The 25376-nt window shown below is 37.8% G+C and overlaps 1 protein-coding gene across 1 annotated transcript; it reads right to left on the bottom strand.

Annotated features, from left to right (window-relative positions):
• Nucleotides 1-926: 926 nt before the first annotated feature.
• Cetn3 (centrin 3) lies at nucleotides 927-14825 on the bottom strand. Its single transcript, XM_021180298.2, has 5 exons — nucleotides 14712-14825; nucleotides 13301-13436; nucleotides 11113-11227; nucleotides 5903-6094; nucleotides 927-1429 (listed from the first exon to the last, which is right to left on the bottom strand). The coding sequence occupies exons 1-5, from the start codon at nucleotides 14726-14728 to the stop codon at nucleotides 1386-1388; spliced, it is 504 nt and encodes a 167-aa protein (XP_021035957.1). The 5' UTR covers nucleotides 14729-14825; the 3' UTR covers nucleotides 927-1385.
• Between the last annotated feature and the right edge of the window lie 10551 nt (nucleotides 14826-25376).

Genomic DNA, 25376 nt, shown 5'->3' with positions numbered 1-25376 from the left:
ATGGAATAAAGAAAGTCAATTCTAAAATATTGTTAATTAAGTATAAAATGAAGGTAACCTGCTGGTCTTCAGTTCTATAAAAGGTCATATTCCTAAAAATCACTGCATACTGAGAAATGTTTGTGTATTCTCAGCATAAAATTTATAATTTCTAAAGTTCTGATAAAAAAGCAACTTAGATTTTTATATATAGTTACCTAATAACTAATTACACTTAATATTTTGAGTGTTCCTCATTGGGGCAACTCTCACACATACATCAGATAAAGCAAAGCCCTGACTTTACTTTTTTAAACTACTCTAACAGACTCAAAGTATTTCAACTACCTCTAATTGTATTGTTTGTCTTGCTTTTGCTTTGTTTGTTTTTGTAATTTAAAGAACAGTTCCTTAAATTAACACTCACTGTATCGCTCACTTTCTCTTAGGAGAGCTCCTATCATCAGAACTGAATACTGAAGATGTGATAGGCTACCATTTCTCTGTGACCTATCTCCCATAATCTTTTGTCTGCCCTAAACTGCAGTTAGGCAGAATTGCCCACTAACACCTGGAGATTCTATCACCACTTGATACATCATGGATAAACCTAACCCTTAAGTGTTTTCTATGGCTTCCATTTTCTCTAGCACATGAAAATCCAAAGTTTGAATCTTTCACTTTGCCAAGCAGTTAAATGATTACAACTGTATTCAACAAGTGTAATGAAGAAATGTTCACCCTCAATTTGTCATTACAAAACACAGATTTCGACAATACATTACACAGCAAAGATCAGCGATATGCAGAGTGCGTAGTCCCTCCAAACTGACGGACTGTACGCTTAGGAAGGAATTAGACCTACACTGAAGTGTCCTGTACTGAAATGCAAAATGTCAAGGCTGATGTCCCCCCAAGTGATGAACAAATGTTCCAGACTACTGTCATTTGGTTTTTCTGATTTATTTCCAAATACACGTGAAAGTGTAAAGACAAAAGATTTTTTAAAAAATCTTCTATTGTTAATAGATATCAGAAATCTAAAATAAAAAATTTACCAAACATTAACATACTAATAAAATAAATATTTTATTAATGAATGTCAAAAAAACATGTGTATGAAAATAAAAGCAATTAGCTAGTGCTAAATTTAGAAGCCTCCAAATAACATACACCACATGATTTGATGTTTTAAAACTTTATATAAACATGTATTATAAATGTGAAGTCTACATTGATGACATAAATTAACAATATTGAAATATACATACTAAGGATGCTTGGTTTTGTTCCTTTCAGAAAAAGAACTACGTTTGTTTTGTTTCATTTTCTTAAACTGGACTCCAGGCACACAAAGAGAAGATAGATGGTGAAAGTAACATTTTGGTGTTGATTCTTGGAAGTCTTTATATGTCACCAGTCATAATAGCAATGAATTCCTCTTGATTTACTGTGGCAAAAAAGACAGGGTCATCGTCAGAGACATTGGAACCTTCTTAACCCAAGAAATACAATCATCATTTTACAATGTAGTAAACTTTATAATATACAAAAATCTTACAAGTCAAAACATAACTTATTCAATGGAACTTCTAAAATAAAAGTATACACAAATGTGATAAGCATTACAAATAAATATGATATTATATTAAGTAGGGACAACAGATGATACCGTAAAAGTCAGCCACAGACATAATATTTGTCACAGTTTAAAAAGTGACAGTTTTAATATAAGTAGTTAAGCACTCTTTATAGTCAGTACTTTACTAATATATTTAGTAAGGCCTCCCTTCATAAGTTAAGTTTGACTATACCATGCATGTGAACTAACAAAATTCTAAAGAATGAAAAGTTTTAAAACTAGAAAAAAATAACAAATTGTTAATTTTGGAAGCTTATTTTTTAAAAAAGCCAGTTACCTCATGTAAACCTTAAAAACATCAATAGAAAAAGTACTTTAAGAAAATACAGATTATTATACAGCAACTATAAAACAAAAAAACTAAAAATACAGGAAATAAATCATTCATGCTAACTTGACACTTTTACTAAAACTATATATAAACTTTAGTAAGGAACGTGAATGTATACGGCTTGTTTAAGACAACATAATAATAAACAGAACTATAGTAAAGAGGACTGAATAATCCTAAATGTAATGTTTAAGAAGTACACACACACACACACACAGAGTAAAAAGCCAGGCGGTGGCAGCACACGCTTTTAATCCCAGCACTTGGGAGGCAGAGGCAGGCAGATTTCTGAGTTCAAGGCCAGTCTGGTCTACAGAGTGAGTTCCAGGACAGCTAGGGCTACACAGAGAAACCCTGGCTCAAAAAAACAAAAAACAAAAAAGTACACACACTCATACATAGGAATGTGTAGAAAACAAAGTTTCCTATGTAAATCAGGTGAGAATATGGACATCAAGACTTAGTAAATCTTTAAGATACAAGCTATAAATGGCAACTGATTATAGCAAAAACCACCACACTGAAAACCATGACCTGGCTTCATGTCACAGCTCTGTACACACCAGCTCTGCACCCCATCTTCCTCGTCTGGAAAGGAAACTGCCAGAGGATGCTTTAGACTGTGTCTTTTGAAATCCTACACAGTGATTTACTGAGGGACACACTTATTCCCAGGGGTCAAATGAATGCCAAGTACTGTATAATGCATCAAAACATGCAGGGCTGCAATTCTACAGTACATTTGAGTCAAACAGAGGTGAATAAATGTCACTATAAAATTGTTGCTAACTGAATGAAACAATGAATCATAACGCTGAAAGATCTCATTCTCAGGTACTGGATGCTAAAATACTAAAGAGTCATGTTCTTAATATGTGGGTAAGGTTACTTTCACGCTAAAGTTACCTTCAAGTGGTTTACAAAATGTTCAGTTATGGCATATATGTCAAGAATTAATCTAATAAAGTAACCCCAGAGCTGGTGCAATAATTGTGCTCAGTTTGAAATAGAGAATAAATGGACAGAACTTACAGTAATATATTATAAAATATGGATCAAAAAGTATTGGAAAACACTACTAAAGAAGAAATCATTAAGAAGATTTTAGATATAGACAACTCATGACTCAGATTGTCAATTAAAAGCGTGGCATTTAGAAAGAAGGGAAGGCAAGGTGGGAAGTGCCATCCCAGGCACAGGAAGAGGAAACACACCTAGAAAGGTAAACCGTGAGTTAAGACCAGTGAGATGTCTAACTCAAAGCAGGCAGACTTCCATCAACTCCTGCTCAGTCTTAAACATTTACAAGGTACTCTGACAGACACGGAAGAGACAGGACACAAACCAACTCATGAACCTGAGAAATTAAAAGTTGTGACCTCTTTGGTTAAATACCACATCTAAAGAGTTTATGAGACTACGACCTGTTTGTCTCCCAACTAAGAATTCAAATAGACAAGAATCCTAAGCCAGTGTGGAGCTTCATCTAAAAACACAATTGAAGCAATCTACACTGAGGCTTCTAGGCCAAACCAGAAAGTATTATTTTCTTAAGAAAGCAATAAAAGGAGCTTCAAAGTGATTTGGTTATAAATCATTTAATACTGTAACAGAGCTATGACTAAAAACTAAGTACTTTAGTTTTATTCAAGATTTTACTTTTCTTAAAATATAAAATTTCAATAGTCAAACTTCAAATTCAGCTTCAAAAAGTTGTAAAAGTCACAAATAGCCGTTTTATGTTACTTATATACACTTTAACATATGATAGTATTACAAAAATATTTTAATCCATTTCATGATTTAATATCCAAAAACATAACACTTAAATCTAAAACAGTAAAGAACAAAGTAACTAAAGGAACCAAACTAGCCACTTGACTACTAGGGAGGTGACAAGAAAGCCAGGCTTCCTAACTTCACCAACCATCTTTCTGACAACAGCATAACACCTGGCTTAAATAAAGATAAGCATCTGAGTGTCCAAGAAGATGGCTCAGCCAGTAAAAGCATTCACTACATAAGCCTGGTGACTAGAATTCAATCACCAGGACCCAGATAAAAACCTGAGAGATAGTGCAGTGCACTTCTGTGATCTCAGCACTCCTACAGAGAGAAGGGAGAATCTTAGCAGGCATGGTAGCCAGAAGTATGCAGCCCGGAAACAGAAACAGGAAGTCACTCCCTCAACAAGGAAGAAGGTGAGAAATGACTCTCAAACCACACACAGACACAAACACAGACAGACAGACACACACATACACACACAATCTATATAAAGTTTGAGTACCTGAGAAGCTACATGGCTTCAAAAGAAAAAATAAAAAAACAAAGTTTAGCATCAGAAGTACTAGTCAATAAGTTAATACACTGCTTCCCATCACAGTTAACACCTTACTGTATCATCTCAAACAATACAGAATGTCCTTTTCACAGTGGAGAGCTGAGTCTGAGTTCTGCTGCTATCATGGACTAGCTCTGTGATATCTACTATATATGCATCTGTCTTATGTGCATACAGCTACAGTACTCTATCCACTTTACAGAAGCTATTATGAAAATTGAGTAACATAAAAGATTCCAACCATCATATCATTATTTAAAAAGTGGTCTGCTATAGCTTCTTAAATGTTACTTTCATTTTTATAAAAGCACATAGTGTACTTTGTTTTATATTATTTATATTTATTTTGAGAGACTGTGGTGTTAATCTTCTATATCTTCAGATATGCCTACATATTTATGTCTATTTTGTAGTATACATTATTTGCCTTCATATCCACATTCACAGTCTTTATTTCATTAAACCCATAATATTGAAAAAAATAGTTATTGTTAAAAATTGGATACCATTAAACATTTATAAGAGCAAATGAGTTACTAAATGTCACAAAATGGCAACAAAATATTTTTATCTTCATCAGTTTAAAATATAAAAAAAAAAAGTACAAAACTTGGTTTGCAACCAAGAAGATCCATATTAAACATACTAAACTATGAAGGTAGTTTGCTCTTCTAAATGTCATGAGCCCTTAATGGCACCCTCATCAGCTGCCATACACCACTGAGGAGGCTTTTGAGAAAAAGATGGTGTTTCCAAAGTTCTTGCTGGAGAAAGTGAGAAGCACTTCAACAGACAAGTGGGCTCTCTGCTCCCTAAGAGAAGAAAGCAGCAAAGCCAACGTCATCAGGATATAGATGTTCGGTACACAACAGTTAAAGCAAGAATGAAGAACGCAGCATAAATAGACCTCAGTACTAAGTGTGAAGATTCATTCTTCAGTGTCTGAGCACAGAAATGACAACACTACAACCCACATTTAGGAACAGAATATTATCGACAGAATGAAAAGGAGATGAAGGCTAACAAGCCCAGAGGGCAATGGGGAGGCTGTAAGAGACACCAGCATATATTTGCCGGACAGGTGGTACACAACGCTGCACCTCACAGGCAGCCTGGGAAAGAACATTGTGACATTTTAAATATAACTCAGGACCTGAAATAGAGCAGCAGAGAAAAAAACAAACAAACAAACAAAAATAGATTAAAAGTGGTTAAAAGAAAAATCTACGAATTTAGTAATAGTTCAGAAGTGTAAACAGGTTAAGGAAGAAAGCACTGAGATCTAAACTTTTAGTAAAGAGCTACATATTAGTAATATTTCATCTTCAGAGAAGTATGTATGATACTTCGTATTATAGCTCATTAAGTTGTTTTAAGGGTCTGCTTCAATACAAATGAAGCTTACAGAGTTTGGCATCCAACTGGACTCTCATCTATTCAGGAGGCTAAGACAAAGGATCTTAAGTACAAGGTCAAACTTGAAATCACTTTAAGGTATCATGAGTTTGTCTTCAAAAATAAAAGGGAAGAAAAAGTGGGGGTGGGGGAGAACTTGCTGGGAGTCACAGAAATCAACAGATTTTAGACAAAAATAAGGTAAACTTACTCTCTCCATCGCCGTCCTTGTCAAACTCCTCTATCATGGCCCGGAGCTCCTCATCACTCATGTTCTCACCCAGCTCTCTGGCAACACGCCGTAAATTCCTCAAGCTTATCTTTCCTGAATCGTCATCATCAAATAGTTTAAATGCTTTCAGTATCTCCTCATGTGGATCTCTCTCTAGTATCCAGTCTGTCACTAGAGTTAAAAGAAACTTTTCAAGTGAGGACATTCATGTAAAAATCAGCTATTCACTGAGAGCAACACCTGGGAGTCTGTCAACATTTAGTCTAATAATTAAATGTCACAGTAGATCACTAAAACTCAAAAATAAAACCTGAATTCCAAATCCAAATTTTAAATGTTAAACTTTTAATGTCCGTATTATAAATGTAAGCTAAATTATATTGTACAAAGGCCAAAAAAGGGAAAACATATATACACTATTTATTTAAAGCCTTCTATTGTTAAGAATTAAACTGAGGATGAGAGATGGCTCAGCAGTTAGGACCACTTGTTCTTGGTTCTTGCAGAGAATCTGAGTTCAATTCCCAGCAAGCTTGGCAAATCACAAGAGTCTGTAAGTCCAGTCCCAGGGACCCAATGCCCTCTTCTGACCTAGGCCCTTCCTTCACACAGTGCAATGTAAACACACGCGAGCAACGCACTCATTCTAAGTATATGTAAGTATAAAATAATTAAGTCCACAAAAACATTACTCCACCTCTCTCAGGTCACTAAGTTTAAGTGAACAATTTGCCCTGACCATGTTAAAGCTGTTAAACAATTTAATACCCCAATTCTTCCTCTAGTTGAATTCAACTAAGCCTGTGAAATTAACAGAAGTCATTGCCAACACCAATATAAGCATAAGACAAGTTAGTAAATGCCAATTCTATCAGCACTTTCATGATTCAAAAAATTACACTGATTTCACCAACAGTGAAGATGGGTTAAACCCCTCTGGAAGCAGGTCTAAAGCAGGGCCATTTTACTCTTTTAGAATAAAGCCACTATCAATATACTAAGCTTATGTATTTTAATAGCATAGGCCTTTAATAAAGTCATAATAAAAACTGATGTCTATAGTATAAAATTTCATGTTGCTTGGTAGAATTCTCAAAGTATCTATTTCTGAAGTAACTCCATATGCTGTTCTGCTACTATAAGAAAAAGCACTTATCATTCTATCATTAACAGTGAACTGCTGGGATCTATAGATTCATTTGAAAATTTCAAATGTCTGTAGATGGAAAGTACTGGGATGTTTATTGAATCCTAAGTGAAAAAATACAATTTAAGTCCTCTACAAGTTGTTGTCTGTCTATTGTTATTTCATCTGTATTTGGCTGAATAAGCACCTAGTCAAAGCTAATGTTACATCAACTACACATATATCCAAAATTATCTTTCGCCATTAATTTTATCCAAAAAAAAGATTTCCAAAAACCTAATTGAAGTCTATTACTATAAGTATGCAAATCAAAGCTCATAAATATTCAGTAACAAGAATTGGCATACCTACAGCCATAACACCAAAATAAAATACCACACTTAACTCTATGGCACACACTCAACGTATTTTGAATTCAGTCCCAACAAAAAAGCAGGACAAGAAAAAAAAAAAACTGTTATGAAATTTTCTTCATGGATTAAGTAACATACATGACAGGTAAAGCAGAAAGGCAGACTGCTGAAAAGACTAATGTGCTTATTAAAGCCACAACAGACAGGAAGCCAACAAGTACGCACACTATCTCACCTGCATGCGCTATCAGTACTTCAGACAGACTGGTCTATAAAACGCCCGCCGATACTCTCTGACAGAATGCACTTCTCTTAGGACTCATAACCCTGAGCAACTAAAGCATCACCCAACATGAAGGATTTTATGGTGACTCTCATCTACATCGTCACCTTTCATTTCTGCTCTACAAGTACAACTTCTCTGTAAGACATCTTTTTTTCCAATGAAAACAAACCAGGCATGGTGGCCCACACCTATAAAAAAAAATAGGAGGATTTAAAGCAATTAACACACACACATAGCTAAGATATCACCTGGTTCAAAAAGTTCCAAATTTCTGTGCATGCAACTACTTCCTGTTGTTTTGATTTTTACATTGTAATGACATAAAGCACATTACTAAAACCAATTACGACGGTATACAACTTAACTACACTGTTGGAATTGTCAGTCCACCAAACGTATTAGATCTTAAAAAAATCACATAAGGAAACAAAATTCTGAAAAGACAAATCAAAATCATAAAAGATAAAGTTAGAGAGCTGGGGAGATTGCTCAGTGGTTAGAACACTGGCTGCTCTTCCAGAGTTCAATTCTCAGCAAGCACATGGTGGCTCACAACCATCTTTAAAGGGATCTATAAAGGAATCGGACACCCTCTTCAGGTATGTAGGTATACATACACACAACAAAGCACTCTTACATTAAAAAAAAAAGTACAGAAAGAAAGAGAAAGAGAGAGAGAGAGAGAGAAGTTAGAAAGTTCCTATCCAAACATTTAATACTTACTTCAAACTCAAAAATGTTGGACTTTCAAGTCCTTCCATGTATGGGCTTCGCAGCCTCTTAGACTGCCACTGAAGGGCAGGTAGCTGCATTACTGACTCTGAAACAGTGGCATTACCTTCAACCCCATAAACGTCCCTTAGAGTTCTGAAGACACGATCTTACTTTACTCTCAAATAGAGTCTCTTTCTTTTCACCCTAACAATCTTGATCATAAAGTCTACAACGTTCTGCCTCCAAAATCACTTCAGCTCATCTTTGATCTTCTCATCAATGACTGTTGTAAAACACAACCTCCCATTCCTTAAACTCCGCTGACTGAAGTCCCATCTTCCTTCACTGTGTAAGACCATCAGTCTGACTCAAGGCTGCCGTCCCAGTGCTCTGACCCTCCTCTAACAGAAGGGACTGCATGACATCAAGCTTCTCAACGTGCTGAGCATGTAGTACCACGCCGCTTTGTCACTTCTATGCTAGACTGCATCTACTCTACTCCTACAATCTTCTTGGACATCTTCTATCCCTAGAGATTTAAGTTAAAAAAAAAATCCCCCTTGCAAAAAAACTCATATTTTCCTGGGTGAAGACTTGACAAAGATTTCCTATAAAAGACCTGACAGGAAACATTTTAGGTTTTCAGGGTCCTAAGCTCAGTCTAAACCGCTACGCTACTTGGTAGCAGAGAAGCAGTGTCCACAAATGTGGGACGCACAGAGAGCACAGTTCAGTTCAGTCCCGGGGCTACAGGTAACAACTGTGACCCAAGATAGCAATCTCTCTCACACAGAATCAAAATGTACTGTCACCTACACTTACATCCTAAGGTCCTCACCACAATTTCTTGGTAATCTTAACTACCATTCATCCCACCAAATGCAAAAATTTCAGTGCTGGATAAATACTCAAAATGAAAACACTGTAACATTTTATTTTAGATAGGATTTTAAAATGTAAGAAATACAAGCCAAGAACAGATGCAGTGAAACTATTTCACTTCTATTGACCTTACTTTAAAAGCAGAAATTCAGGAAGCACCTGCTCCTCATTAGCCTCAGCCGAAAGACGCTAGGTGCCCTGCACTGAGTGCACTTGAAGGCTGTTTGCTCATAATGGGGAGAGCCCAATAAGCCAGGCACCTCTGCAGAGATCTGTGGGACAGTGTCCTTAGGCAACAACAAATGGTCCATAAAGCTAAGGTTTAGGTGATATGAAACTCTGTTCTTAAGTAGTAAAATACAAAAATCTACAATACTTAAAATAGTACTTATGAAAAGATGTTTTACAAAACTATGAATAATAATGCTTAAAGTAGCCTTCAAAGTTAAAGACAGAAAATAAAACAATGAGATTATAGAATAGAATGTTTTAATGTCCCAACAATACAAATGTATTTCCATCTTCTGAATTCTGAAACAAAGGAAACACTATTTTCTCTCCCCTGGCACAAACTCTGTGATTTGCTTGGAGACAGAGTCTCACTGGCCCTGTCTGGCCTGGGGTTCCTTATGCAGACCAGGTTGACTTCAAACTTCCAGAGAATGGGTTACTTCTTTGTTCTGAGTGCTGGGATTACTCTTAATCACAATACCAGCATTTCGTAGCTCTTACTACCCAGTATAGTCTTTAACATTTCACATACTAATCACCTACATACCTCCCAGAAACCACATTACACTGGTCCCCATTTCATCGATGAAAATGAGTCACAGACAAGTAAACTAACCAAGTTACACAGAGTCAGAACCAAGATCTGAAACCTGGAATCTGGTTCCAAGGTAGCCTGTGCTAACACTTCACTGTGGTGCTTTCATGAGTTTCCTAAAAAAGGGGGTGGGGGGTCCTGCCTTATCATTACCATCATTACCATTTCTTTTCTTTCCTGTATTATTTCTTTAATATTTAAATAAAGGTTTTGTATATACATATAATTGTATTAGTTTTAATTTTTTAATATATGTAAATAACTACATGACATGCTTAGATTATGACCCCTAAAATGGTATCATTGTTTAGTAACTTAACAAAATAATTCATATAATGTCTATATAACACTATAAGCAATATAATTAAGTTACAGTAGTCAATTCCTAGCCTTCCAGAATCTTCTATTGAAAAATCTCTACCTGTATACACCCTGAGTAACTCATTAAGATCACTATCCAAGATCCAACTACAGTAAGCTGCCACCATCTTCAGGTGGCATTTCCTAAGTGCTCCTGTTTCTACCCTGCCAAAGACATCCCTCACAACAGTGTCGTCGCGGTTGTCTCAACTTTACACCTTAATCCCTGAGATTAAGGTTAGTGAGTAGAGAGCCTAACAAGCTGTCAACTTAACAAGATGGACTTCATGTCCCCATCTCCCACCAAGACACCACGTCCTACTTCCCTCTTCTCCACTGTACTAACAAAAGTAACAGAGCACAGCAGTCTTCACTAATATTCTTAAACATCAGGATACTAAATCTTCTATTTTACTGACAAGAAATAATTTTTAGTCACCCTTTAGTGATTAATTTTAATAAACCATAAAATCTAGACAATAATTCCTTGTTCAAGAAATCATCAAAAGCCAACACTAATTCTCACAGTATAGCTAGAAATATATTTTTTTCCTTTAAAAACATACAAAAATCTCGTAATTTTCCAACAAGTACTGGGTATAAAGGTGACTAAGTACATACCAACTTCATTAAAATCTTCAAATGTGATCTTGCCAGTGGCTTCTCTGTCATAATCTTTAAGAATCTTCAACACATCAGCCTTTTTCACATCAAAGCCCAAGGCTCTCATTGCCACCTTTTGGATTAAAAAGGAAAAACAAATTGTAAAGCACTCCTTACAAAAGAAGTCATCACTGATTTCTAAGGAAGTTTTCCATCTTAAAAGACAACAGCAGATTACTAAAGCACAGTTATTCTGTATTTTTACCTCTAACTTAAGAATATGAAACATCCTGGTTTTTCATTTTGAAAATAAATAGGAATTATTTTCATTGGCATTTTGCTGTTTTATATGACTAATTAAAAAGAATTTACAAAAATATATAAAACAATGCACTAAATACAAAGATAAATATTTGTTACCAAGGGAATAAAGACATATTACAAATATTAAAAGGCTAGACAAGAGCATAAAAGCAGTAAAAAAAAAAAAAAAAAAAAAAGCATAAAAATTTCAGGCCTCCATGGTTGACACAGTGGAATTTTATAATCTTATCACTCAGGAGACTGAGACAGGATTGTCATAAGTTTGAGACTAGTATAGGATACACATTAAGAGCCTTTCTCAACAAACAAGCAAGCAATTGGCTTTCCCACCAGAGCATACATAATTAGCTACTGTGGTACAATTAGTTTCAGATGACTGAGTTTAAACAGAAAACTGCTACTAGTACCAGGAAAGGAGAGCTGTGTCACTAGTTAGTGAAGTCTTTATGTCAGACATCCCTTACTAAACAGAGGAAGAGCTGGTGGAAAGGATGGGAGACAAAGACTGGGATGGAGGGCTGTGAGCAGAGCTGCCACCTTCTCCAGGCAGGGAGGCTCTGAGCAGAAGTAATCAGTAACAAGTGGAGGTAGTGGAGACAGCCGCATCCAAAGGGCAAGCATTACTTAGTGTGCAGGGGCAGCCAGGAAAGGCTTATGAGCTAACAACATGGTCAAAGAACTCAAGAAAGATAGATATGTAAGGGTAGTGTAAAGACGAATGGGAAAGGAGGAAGCTCTAGCTGTGAAACCAAGTCCCAAACCGAAACAGTCAATGCCAACAAATGGCTGAGACACTGTACAGGATGAACTCAGGCTGCACGGGAGGGAGCAGCAGCAAGACACAAGTGGGATGGGGAAGGAGCAAACAGAGGGCCTCAAGATTGAGGCCACAGCTTCAGGCCTGTAATACTTTCAGAGAGTCTATCCTCTCACTACAGTTTCTACCCCTACTTGAAATGCTTAAAAATCACCTACAATGTCGCCCAATTAAAAACTACAGTTAACATTTAAGATATCAAATGTTATCTTTCTTACTGGGTTGAACATAAGAAATGTGTTCATAACCAATTTCCCCCTCTATCTTTACTCGTAATTTTAATCCTTAAATTGGGTATTTTCCCTCAGCACATAGCAACATTAGGCATCAGACAATTTATATCCTTTGTAACAGAGACGAGCACACTAAGAGTATGTTAGTACTATCTTAAAATTAAAATCTCAATCTCAGAAATGTCTGAGCAAAGACAATGGTCTCTCCATCTCAAAACTTTTTAGGTTGCACTATAGCTCAGTGAGTAAGAGTGCTCCTCGCCCTGCAATCTTGAGGACCAGAGTTCAAATCCCCAGCACTCATGTAAAAAGATAGGCCTGGCTGCAGGTGCCAGTGACAGAGGTGTGTTGATTGGAGTGATCCCAGAGTTCACTCTCTCGCCAACCTAGCCAAAGTACTGAACTTCCAATTCAGTGAGATGGTCTGTCTCAAGGCAACAGTGTTGGAAGGGACACAAGGCCGTATTCTGCACTGCACATGATACACATGGAATGTACAGGCCTGCACAAGCAACATGCATAGGCCACAAACATCGTGTTTTAAAAAGCTGAGCTATACCATCCCACAGAGGAAAACAGCAGTGGGAAGAGCATGCTAAGGACTGTCCCTTTAACTGGGTGAATGGAGAAGTTACACTTTCCATCATTACGCACTTAAATACAAGGTTCTACAAGCCATATTCCGTTTGTACTAAGTTTTCTTGTACCACCTGTGGGTGGGCACTACAAACAGCCTCACAGTTCCGAAACAAGCTTCTAAAATAGACTTTAAAGCAACAGTCACAAATGCAATTGAGTTAAACAAAAATGGGTCTTAAAAGTCCCCTGTTACCTTTAATTCATGATAATCTATGGCTTGGTCTTTGTCGGTATCAAACAGCTCAAAAGCATCTTTAATTTCTTGCTTCTGTTCTTCAGAGAGCTCTCTTCGTTTTTTCCTTTTTGTTTTGTCTACTACAAGCTCACCTCTAGGACACAGAAAAATGTCTTTAGGCCACTTTAACCCGACTTAGGACAAAGATTCGTTTTCTAAATTTCAACAAAGCAGAGCAGTCTGGCAAATAAAGGAACTGCCCCTAAATCAATGTCCTGTAGTCCAAATGTACTTTTTTAAGAGAAATCCTAAACAAAGTCAAAAGCACCGAAAACACCATACATATTATTCATGTCATCTACCAAGAGCATAAAAATAAATAACAATCAACCAGAATAGACTTGATGTTGGACAGCTTATAAATTCTCACAATTACTACAAAAATCAACCATAAAACTTAAAGGGTTACTGTTGCACTGTAAGCTCAAAATGTTTTTAGATTATACATTTGTAACAGTGCTTTGTGGTTTTATTCCACTGATATTAGCCAGGCAAAATATAAAAGGGTTTAAACATTCAAATACTAGACACCCAAAAAATCACAGCATCTAATTGTCGTGCTTAAGTCTACGTGATGTTTAAAAGTGTTTTAACTCTCACTTAACATGTAAACGATAGGTTAAACGTCTTAAAACTCTGGAGAAGCTGAAAGAAAATCTAAAAAGGGCACTTGGATCTGAAAATGTCTGCCTTCCAAAGCTGCCAATGCAAAAAGCAGTCCAAATGTGTAAACGAGGATACAGCACGTGTATCAGCACGTTCTAAAAGATGGAAGCTTGAAACCTCAAACCCTTGAAACTCGGCTGACTAACAGCTCGCGCTATTTACGTCTGCACGGCGTCGGGCTCAGGGACGCCCGCCCAGTGGCCCAGCCCGGGGAGCCGACTCGGTGCGGAGCAGGAGTCGCCTCACGTGACCCCAGCTGCCCCCGACTCGCCACACACCCACGCCAGCTCCCGCCTCCTTCGTCACCCTGCGGAGCCAAAGGGGCGGCGCGGCCCGCCCCGGGCACCTTTAACTGTAGATGGACAAGGTGAGGAGCCAATGAGGGAAGGGATGGACGGAAGTGAAAGGACGGTGTCACGGAAACGAGCTCCACCCGAGACGCCGAGAGCACAGCGTGCCTCGGGGCCCGGGGAGAAAGGCGAGCGCTCCTGCGACTTTCCAGGGGGAATCAGGCAACCAGGGCCGAGTCCCGCAGTTGCGTGAGGGAAACCTCGCGAGACTTCACTCGGGCTGCGGCGGTGTCCGGAGGCGGGAACCGCCGAGGTCTGGTGCTCGGCGCTGGACACCCGCCCCCGACCCGGCCTCCCGTCCACACCCGCCCTGGCCCTCTGGGGGACGGAGGCACGGCCCCCTCGTTACCGACCTCAGAGCTAAACTCATTCTCTCTTCCGACAGAGATGTTCCACTCAGGGACTTTACCACGGGAACCGCTCAACAGCCACCAACCTCCACGCCTCGGGGACCACCCACCAGACAAGTTTCTGGGCGCGATTGGCTGAAATTGCCAACAGCCGGCCTGTTGGGGCGGAAGCGTCGCTGCTCTTCTATTTTCATTGGTCAGCATTCATGTCAATCAAGTACACATTTTTGCCCCTTTGCTGTCAGTCTGGCCCCCTGGATTGGCCAGGTTCTTTCCCGACTCCTTTGCGCGCGTATTAGAGTCACCACGCGAGATTCAGGCAGGCAAGGCGAGGCCCCACGGGTGACATGCACGGCGTCGACCGAGGGAAGGGAACAGGCACAACCCAAGCAGCCTGCTCAGAACGAGGGAGCGAAAAGATGAACAATTTTAGGTGGCCGGTGCACCAGAGAAACTTAAATCTAAAGGCGACATTCTTTATTCTTAGTTCAGTAAGGACCAAGCTGAGCGCGTTCTCCCCGGTACAATTCTCCCAAGTGATTTTAAGGCAGACTGGATTATGGATTAAGCTTTTCGTTTTGTTGTTTTGTTAGCTCGTTTACAATGAGACTGGCCAAACCACCCTTTTCTAATGTGCGATTGGAAATGTGTGTTTGCCTCTGCTTCTCGCTTTCTAGTGCTATAAAGTGTTTATGTGCGTCTTATCTTCACTGCCCACCAAGCCTCTTAAAGTTTACTTAGATCATCAGACTGCGAGACTGACTGTCTTCAAGGCCAGGGTTCTGTTTACACGAGTATTTGTACCAAATAAAATATCTGGAACTTAGGTTCTTCATAAATACTTGATGCATAAAATGAGGTATTATTGTAGAAAACTTGGAAACTACTGAGCTAACCTGCAGTGCTTCTCGGTATAAATACAATAAACTGGGGCTAGGAATTAGAAACAGCAAATATTGTATGTAAGCTTGTATTGTATGTAAGCTTGTATGTGAACGAAGGACGCTGTGTAATTGGCTATGCATGAGTTAAGCCTAGAGTGTAGATAGGAATTTGGACAAGTAAAGGATTGGGATAAAGCTAAAAAGTAATAGCTAAATGATAGCACTCCCAAAACCAAAGTAGAAAAATGTTGAAGAACTCACCGGGCATGGTGCTACACATGTTTAATCCCAGCCCCAAGAGACATGTAAGCAGATCTTTTGAATTCTTTACATTGTGAATTGCAGGCCAGCTAGGACTAGTAGTGAGACCCTGCCTAAAATATAAAAATTAAGTACTTTTATTATCAAGTTTAAAAGGAAATTAGGCCGAGCAGTGGTGGCACACGCCTTTAATCCCAGCACTTGGGAAGCAGAGGCAGGTGAATTTCTGAGTTCGAGGCCAGCCTGGTCTACAGAGTGAGTTCCAGGGCAGCCAGGGCTACACAGAGAAACCCTGTCTCGAAAAAACAAACAAACAAACAAAAAGGAAATTAGATTAAGTCATATATATACTAAAGAACACTAGTGGGAAAAAAAAATCTACTAAATTTTTAAGATTGTAAAACCAAACCTAAGAAGAAAAGTATTAAATAAAGGTGAAAATAAACCATTTTTATGGAGATGTTTGAAACAAAGGACAAAATAAACTAAACTAAAAGGAATAAATTACTGAGAAATAATATAATGAGATTTTTAAAAGGAACTTTGGTAGAATTAAAAAAGCCGGTAAAATATTCTCATTTAATATGAAGAATTTTCTTGAAACACATAAATTTCACATTCTTCTAGGAAGTGAAATAAAGTAGAAATTATTACTTAAGGTTAATACTTTAAAAGAAAGTTTTAAATAGGCCAGCAAGCCAGTGCATTGCTTAAAAGTGTTTCTCATACAAGCCTGGTGAGGGAAGTTGAATTCTCATGCCTTGCAACCCCACTGGAAACCCATTGTGGAAAGAGAGAACCAACCTCAAACAATTGTCTTCTGACACCACACACATGCCATGGCTATGGCCCACATGCACACACACAATAATTATTATAAATTTGATGCTTCTAATACATAGTTAAATTTAAATTATTTCAAAGAAAATAAAAGTAACTAAAAGTAACCAAAAGTTGGAGAACTGGATTTGGTCAATATAGACAAAAGTAATCAAAGAAAATTCTGTTTCTATAACTAAAACATATTTGATCCACTTGGATTTTTGTACAAGTTTTTTTTTAAAGATTCTTGAGCTAATTTCCATGCTTTAAATTCAATGCATGATAATTATAATTTTTACTTTGTAGCAAAGGTAACTAGCAAAAAACTTCAGCATGCTAAAAACTCTTGCAGACACTCCAATTCATTGGTCTTTAGCTGCCTCTCCCACCTTCTCTGAGAAGCTACTAAGACAACTTGCCTACCCTGCTGTTTTTCTTTTAAAGTCATAAAATGGCCTTCAAAAAGAAAAGCGGGAACCTCAATCGAACAAAGGCAGGGAACTGATTTGGAGTAACAGTCTCAGAAAGCACACTCATCTTCAAAAGCTTCCAGAATGGGGGATGGCATTACTCATACCTAGGTAGGAATTGCAAGACCCTAAGCAAATTACTTATACAACGCTATACCTACATACCTAATCTGTAGAAATATGGCATCATTGGTAATGTTTTAACTTACCAAGCTTATAGGAATTTGTCCTAGAAGCAATATTATTTTTATTAGGTATTTTCTTCATTTAAATTTCAAATGCTATCCCAAAAGTCCCCCATACCCTCCCCACCTAGAAGCAATATTAAATGAAAACATTTCACAAGTTGTGATGGATTATATATGCTTGGGCCAAGGAATGGCACTATTAGGAGGTGTGGCCTTGTTGTAGTAGATATGTCACTGGGGGTATGGGCTTTAATACCCTAGTCCTAGCTGCCTGGAACTGAGTATTCAGCTAGCAGCCTTCAGATGAAGATGTAGAACTCTCAGGTTCTTCAGCACCATGCCTGCTCAGATGGGGCCATGTTTCCATCTTGATGATAATGGACTGAACCTCTGAACCTGTAAGCCAGCCCCAATTAAATGTCCTTTATAGGACTTGCATTGGTCATGGTGTCTGTTTACAGCAGTAAAACCCAACTAAGATACAAGTCAACAAAGAGAACAAGGAAATACAAGAAGCCTAAAAAGCTGTTGGCCTGAAACAGATTGATGGGTACTGGGAGGGAAACTCTCAAAAAGAAAAATTAAATGAATATCAAGCAATGGAAATGGAGACAAAGAAGGTGGATGCATTCACTGGCATGGTGAAGACAGTACTTATCTCTATACAGAAAAGCAAAGATAATTAAATAGTTCTTGAAAAGTAAACAATTTAATAAGAATGTCATTTCTTAAATATGCACAGGTAGAATTATCAGTGACTCATAAGTGACTATTCTGGAGGCTGTGCATAGATTATAGTAGTGTGGTGGGTAGAATAATAGTTAAGGCTACATCTTGGTATCCTGAATCCATAAATATGGTGCCTAATAAGGAAAAAGATGTCTACAAGTGTGATTAGAGTTCAGACCTTGAGATATGAGGTTAAAATGGGTCATGAGAGTGAACAGAGTCTAATCACAATGTCTAATTCTGACAAGTACAGGATTTCCCCCACCTATGATCAGGGCCAGAAAACTTGGTTTTGAGAACAGAACCAGAGACGTCAAAGGCACCTCCCTGAGTCATAGATGCTAGAAGCTGGAATCTAACAGTGAAGAATAAAGATATTCTGAAAGCAGGATTGTCAGACTTCAGGACAGTGGGGAACACCACCAAATGCAAACACATAAATTACTTAAAGACTTATGACAATTTGGTGGAACGATTTATAACTCAATTGTGCAGTTTGCCATAGTAAACTTCATAGATGACAGTGTTGTTCCCAATTTCAAAAGGCTAGATATGTCTGCTAGACATTTCCAAAAGAAACCCAGCCTTTCCAACCATTTTTTGGCACAGTGAAGCCTGCAGATAGTGTCTGGCTTTCAAAACTACAAGCAAACTTGTTTAAGATTTGTCACAGCTACTATAAAGTGCTTTCACAAAGACTATGTGAGAGGTGGCACAATTAAATAGTTCAAATGCCATTAACTACTACCAAAATACTGGAATAGACCCCTTTCTTGATTACCATTTTTTGATCTCATTAAATCAGTTTCAGAAGTCACAAAAACAGTCAAATATCCCACAAGCTCCTTATCGCCTCTGTTACAGTTTGGTTTGGTTCCATTATGTGTTGGTTAAGATTATGAATTATAAAGAACAATCTAAACCACTGCTCACTCATCCTCATCTTAAATTGATAGTAAAATTATTTCATTTTTTGGTTTGGCATTTGAGGAAAATGTAAAATGTGTTTTGTTGATTACCTCCCAACACCACTCATGATTTAGGTATCTTTCTAGTCAATAGAAAAATATAAACTATTTAAAAGGTCTGTGCAATTGATAAGAGCTGTGTAATAGTTACATTTTCAAGGGAAAATATTGATTTCAACTAAAAATCAAAAATTGTGAGCAAAATATTTGAACATTGAGTTCAGACTTAAATTCATATTTATTACAGAAAGTAAATAAAATAAGTGTGTATATGCAAAAAAAAAGAATATCATTTCTTTAAAATGTCATAAGCCAAAACACACTATGTGAGGTGATAGTAAATGCAGTGGAGTACCAGTCACATTCCCCTCTCAGAATCAGGAACATTTTTCCTCCAGAGTCCAAGAGCCCTGGCTACTGAAAGCTCATAGCTCAGTTCCTCCTGGGCAATTGTTCTACACAAAGTAGATGCCTTGAGCAGTAATAAACAACTTCCATGCAGGCAAGATGCACCCGAAGACTTTTCAGTATGAACAAGGAGAAGGCTGCTTGTTCGTTTGGTTTTTGTTTTTGTTTTTGTTTTGTAAAACAAACAGAAAGGCTTCTTGAACTTCATGGTTCAGTCTCCAATCTTCTGAGGCTTCTGTCTTAATCACCTCATAGTTCACCCTCTCCCTCTATCCAATCTGCTCTGCCAGTTCCTTACAAAACTTGTTTCTAAGAAGCCTTCTGTTCAACCTAATTTGCATACATCTCTATTATAGTGTCTTTCATACACAATCTAGCTAAGCTACAGAAATATGATAGAATTTTTTTAAAGGAACATAAGAAATACATTGTTCAAGAAGAGCAAGATAGTTCAAGCATACTGATTTAAATTTAAAAGGGAAATAGTTAGGTTACTATAATGCTTAGTTTTGATCATCAGTTTGATGGGATTTAGAGTCGCCATAGGAACAAATCTCTGTGTATATCTGTGAACTATTTTCCAGATTAGGCGAATTGGGGTGAGAAGAACAATTGTAAGTATAAATGGCACTATTTATTGGGCTCAAGTTGTGACTGAATTAAAAACAAAATAGAGGAGTTGAACAGCATTATTCATCTTTCTCTGCATCCTCATTGCAGATGCAATGTAACCAGCTGCCTGTCACCATGCCTCCCTTCCCATGATAGACTGTACCCTCAAACTGTGAGCCAAAAATCAACCACCACTTCCTCTCTTAGTCATTGTTCTATTGCTGTGAAAAGACACCATGACCAAGGCAAATCTTAGGAAAGCTACCACACTTCCCTAAGTTATTTTCCTGTGTCATTTTATTCCAATGACAAGAAAACCAACTTAAATACTTTTAAAGAAAATCAGTTATAGGGCTAGATAAATGACTATGGTTGACAACTTCCTGCTCAAAAATATTATGAGATCCCCTTCAGAGATTAAATATTCTAAGAGTTTAAATGTTTGATCTACTACTTTTAAAATTTTCATCATGTAGAGGTAGAAAATGAATAGACTAATGTTGCTAAAGACTGTGAAGGTTGATGAGTGGAACATACAGAGATTGGTCAATAGGCTCAAAATCAATTACATGAGAATAAGTATATAATAATTAGTATATAATATACTGCACATCTCTAAGTAGATAGGAAGGGGGGTTAATTGTGATACAGAAGGAAATTATAAGTGTTGAAAGATGAACATGCTAAGTACCCTGAATTGGTCAATATTCTGTATATATAAACCAAAACATCAAATTACACCCCTTTCCTTTATATGATAATTGTGTCAGTTAAAAACATAAAATAACAATATGAAGCAAAAAATTAATGCCTGTAGATATGGGTGTAGGATTGAAGGGGAATTGAAGAATATAGGCAGACAAAGAATGCAAAAGTGACCCTGCTCCCCAAGATGCTGGCTTCTTAGTCACAGAAGGCATTATGAGCAGAGATAGTAGGAAGGCGTGGGGCAGGCATCTGAGCAGTCCCAACAGTGGAAACGGGAGGACCCAAGCCAGAATCCATGTATTGGACTCCTAGCCTATGGACTCTACCATCCTGAAGGGATACAGCTCTTACTGTCCCTTTCTCAGAGGCATGGGCTTCTGTCTTTCCCAGATGGCCAAATCTTTGTCAGTGCCAGGGAACAAACTGAGTGATTCCCCCAGACAAACACCAGCACCATGTCTTAGGATTGTAGGCATGAATATAAAATATTACTGGGTGAAACAATAGTGATTCTTTTTTAAAAAGTCAACATGGCATACTTCAGGTATATGCCCAAACAAAATGAAAACAGAAAATCAAACAGGAAACACACTCATAGTAATAGTATTCACACTAGTCAAAATGTGGAAACCAATAAATACAAATGAACTGATGAGTTAATGAATAACAAACATATACTGGACACTACAAATATCATCTGGCCTTATGAAATGAATTCCGTGTGTCTAGAACAGGGTTGATCCTTAAACTTTTGCATTAAATGACATAATCCAAGCACCAAAAAAAGATAGTTTATTCTGCTTATAGAAAATAACCTCGAATAAGCAGTTCATAGAGACAACAGATGAGAGGAATGGAGAGCTAGCTGTTGGTTAACTGGTGCTATCTCAGACTGGAATTAATGAAAGGGGAGGCACCTTTTTATAAAGGCACTGTGAAGAAACAACCAGACAAGTCAAAGAAGGGAAGTTTCCTTTACGATAACTGTCCGTGCCTCCACAAATGAGAGTGGGAGAAAAAGAAATTGACTTATATTTTAAAAGACTTAGGGACTCCAGAAAATCCTTGTCCTGGCTTAGATGCAAGTTTTGACAAAGCAGCTGTAAAAGGCATTATGGAGATAATTGAGGAGATCTGTGTATGAATGGGGAATTCAATTACACAAAGAAATCATTCATTTTCTCAGGCATTCTAATAATATTTTTGTCCACTTATGAAAATGTTCTTTTTAGAGATGCAAACAGAGGTTTTTCAAGGTAAAATGTTCAAAATGTCTCAGATTCACCTTAAAATAGCACACAAAACCAGCAACCAACACCCGCAGAGTTTAAGAATTAAAAAGGTAGAACAATAATATAGGAAAACAGAATGAGGGACTGGCGATAAGTGGTGCCTGGGAGCTGTGGGTCTGTAAAACTGTCCGCAGAGTGGCAGCTGCGCTAACAGTTTAAATGATTGCCACTGTCACATTCAGTCCATTCATGGGACAGAAGAGAGGCCAGGAAACACCTGTGAATCGGTAATATATAGCAAACAGAAGATTAGACAGCCTTCAGACAACAAGGCAGTTTTGAGACCCATGAAAAAAGAAAGCAAGAACTTCAGTGACTTACAGGGTTGTAAGAAAATCGCAATCAGTCCATTAGGGACCCCCCCAAAAAAAGTTTCCCCTTAGAGGAAGTTCACAAAGGTCAAGTGTCCCAGATGACCATACCCAGTGACTTTTCTGTCACTGTCAGCCCAGGATTGAGTGCAGGTGTGACCCTACAGATGCTGAGTGATAGCTACCTCTACTGCTCACAGTAGGTCCTCTTAAAGGAAGATGCAAGTAATGTGTCTTCATTGCACTGCCACTACCCTGGAGAAGGAGGCTGCATCAAACAGTGAATCCCTGAGAGAGGGAAAGCATTGACTGGCACATTAGAGGCAGAGGAAGAACAATGCGAAGCATAATGAGCGAAGTGAAATGATACAAGAAATTAAACTGAGAAGCACAGTTCTGGATCGCAGTACACCACGATGACACAGGGAATCTTATTCTAAGTGGAATGAAAAGACATTAGCAGCCTTTGAACTGATATTGTGCTTTAATGAAGATTTTAGACCTCAATTTCCTTAAAGGGCCATCTGTATCGCCAATACCCATTTCCCAGGTCTCTTTTTCTCCCAACTCAAGGCCTATCAAGCCTTTCCTTTGTCCTAGAATGTTTTGCTAGGTCATTGCATACTTGCTAGTTACTAAATTCAATTGCATCTTTTCAGTTCGCATCTCTGAGTCACACTTGATGGTTAAGCACTTGCTCTTGAAACCACTCTCCCAGCTACCTCTCATACACTTTCCCTAGCTTCTTATAATGTTGACTTTCCCCATCAATCCCCAAACTTTACTCTTTGTCTTTAAGTATCACCTATATGCTAATAACTAACATTTTTTTCAGTGTTTCATTTGTACCCTTCTAGTTATCTTACTCCTGAAACTTATATTTCTATCTGTGGATCATATACTTGTATCTCAATAGAGCCTAATGTGCCAAAACAAAATCTGGCATCATCCCCGTTTCCTTTTAATGTATTCTCTCCTCTTTTTCCTTCTGTCATGAATAATGGCAACACCAGTCACCCAGTTCATGTAACCCCTTAGAATGAGGTTAACTCCTAATAATTGTCAAAATACAATTTTCAAAATTTAAAGATATGCCAATCATATAAATATAGAATGAATGTTTCCAAAATCGATTTAACTCTTTACTGAGGAGACCAGAAAGATGGAGTAGCTGATTTACAGAAAAGTTAAGCGTGGTCACAGCCTGTTAAAGAAGGTCTGGAATAAGTGTAAACTTCAACACCCTACATCTTAACACTGTGTATTCAAAATAAATGGATATTTACAACTACTTTCTTTTTACTAGACAAAAAACATTTGCATCTCCATAGCGCAAAGTCTATAAGCTACCGTTTCAGCAGCATGAACTCTTACAAACAGTAAGTAACAAACTGAACCAAGGTGCATTAACAAAGAAAACCATGACCAATGACACGTCCTAAAAAATTAAATAACCGTGTGTGTGTGTGTGTTAGGCTATGCTTTATTGTTTGCCCGTTTTTTTCAAGTTTTAAATTAGTTTTTTTCACTCTCTCACTTGATTCTGTAGTAAGAATGATTTTATGAAACTATCTTGTATATTCAAAGAGACTGAAATTTTTGCTGGACCACACACCCAACTTAGTAGTCCACTTTGGGGTGATGTAAGACTTGACCTGAGGGCTGGAGAGATGCCTCCACAGTTAACTTCATTGGCTGCTCTTCCGGAAGTCCTGAGTTCAATTCCTAGTAACTGTATGGTGGCTCAAAGCCATCTGTCATGGGATTGGATTCTCTCTTCTGGATATCTGTGAAGGCAGATCATTCATAAAAATAAATACATAAAAATAAATATCTTTAAAAATTGACCTGGTATCTGGCCATGTACTTGGCCTGTTTGTTTAGCCTGCCTTTAAGAGAATAATCTTCTACTTTACTAGCCTTGGATTCCCATGTGATCAGCTCTTACAGCCTAAGCTAAAACATCCGTTTGATTTGAAGTTATGGACTCCTCCATGCCTCTGCCTCAGAGCAATACATGTGTTCACTGTGGTAATCATTTCCTTAGAACAGCCAATAGATAGAAAGCAAGTTTATGTGGTGAATATCCACTGTCAGTGTTGAGTATGGATATAGTTTGATAATGCTGTTTATAGTACTAAATGTTTTGGGGTCAGTTGAAGTTAGTAACTTTGTAAAACTCCGTTAAATTTTTCTGGAAATTATCTCCTATTTCCTACCAATGACAAGGTTTCTGTGCTTCTCAATAAATACAGTGCAAACCTGCTGGTTAGAAGCACAGACAATAGAGGTTGATTATATTCAGAGTCAGGCTACAGGCAAAGCCAGTTACCAAAATCTACAGACAGACAGAAATCCAAAGATAAAGTGGAGAAGACAACTTTGCCTTGCTCTCGGTCAAATTAATTCAAGGGGAAGTACTGAGGGTTTTTTGTTCTTTTTGTTGTTGTTGTTGGGTATTTTTGGTTTTTGATGTAACATCGAGGTGTTTGGGTGCCTCTGAGGTTATCGTTAATGCATTTAACATACGCAGATTACATGTCAATATTTATAATGAGGAGTCTGCCCACTGCACCGCCCTTGATGTTCTCCACAATAGATGAAAGGTTGACTAATTCATGTCCATTCTAGTCCACAAAAAATGACTAGAATTACAAGCCATGGAAAGGATATGACAGCTAAGAGAGTCTGACATTAGAGAAACGAAACAAAACCAGATCCATTGAGTCCTTAAACAACTAACTGCTTCACTGCAAACTCACCAATACAATTCGGTAAGAAAAACTACAGGCATTGAGTGCTTATGGTCTTCAGTGTTAATTGACAGCTTGACACACCTAGGATCACCTAGGAGAATATATCCTCGATTCTATCTATGGAGGATTACCTTGATTTTATTAACTGAGAGAGGAAGCCCCTCCCACTGTTGGCAGCACAGTGGGTAGTCCCAGGACTGGGACTCTAGACTACATAAAACATTTAAAAAAAAAATGAACTGAAGACCAGCAAGCATTC

Source organism: Mus caroli, chromosome 13 (genome assembly GCF_900094665.2).
Source record: "Mus caroli chromosome 13, CAROLI_EIJ_v1.1, whole genome shotgun sequence".
NCBI classification, from domain to species: Eukaryota; Metazoa; Chordata; class Mammalia; order Rodentia; family Muridae; genus Mus; species Mus caroli.
This window is presented reverse-complemented; position numbering and strand designations above follow the sequence as displayed.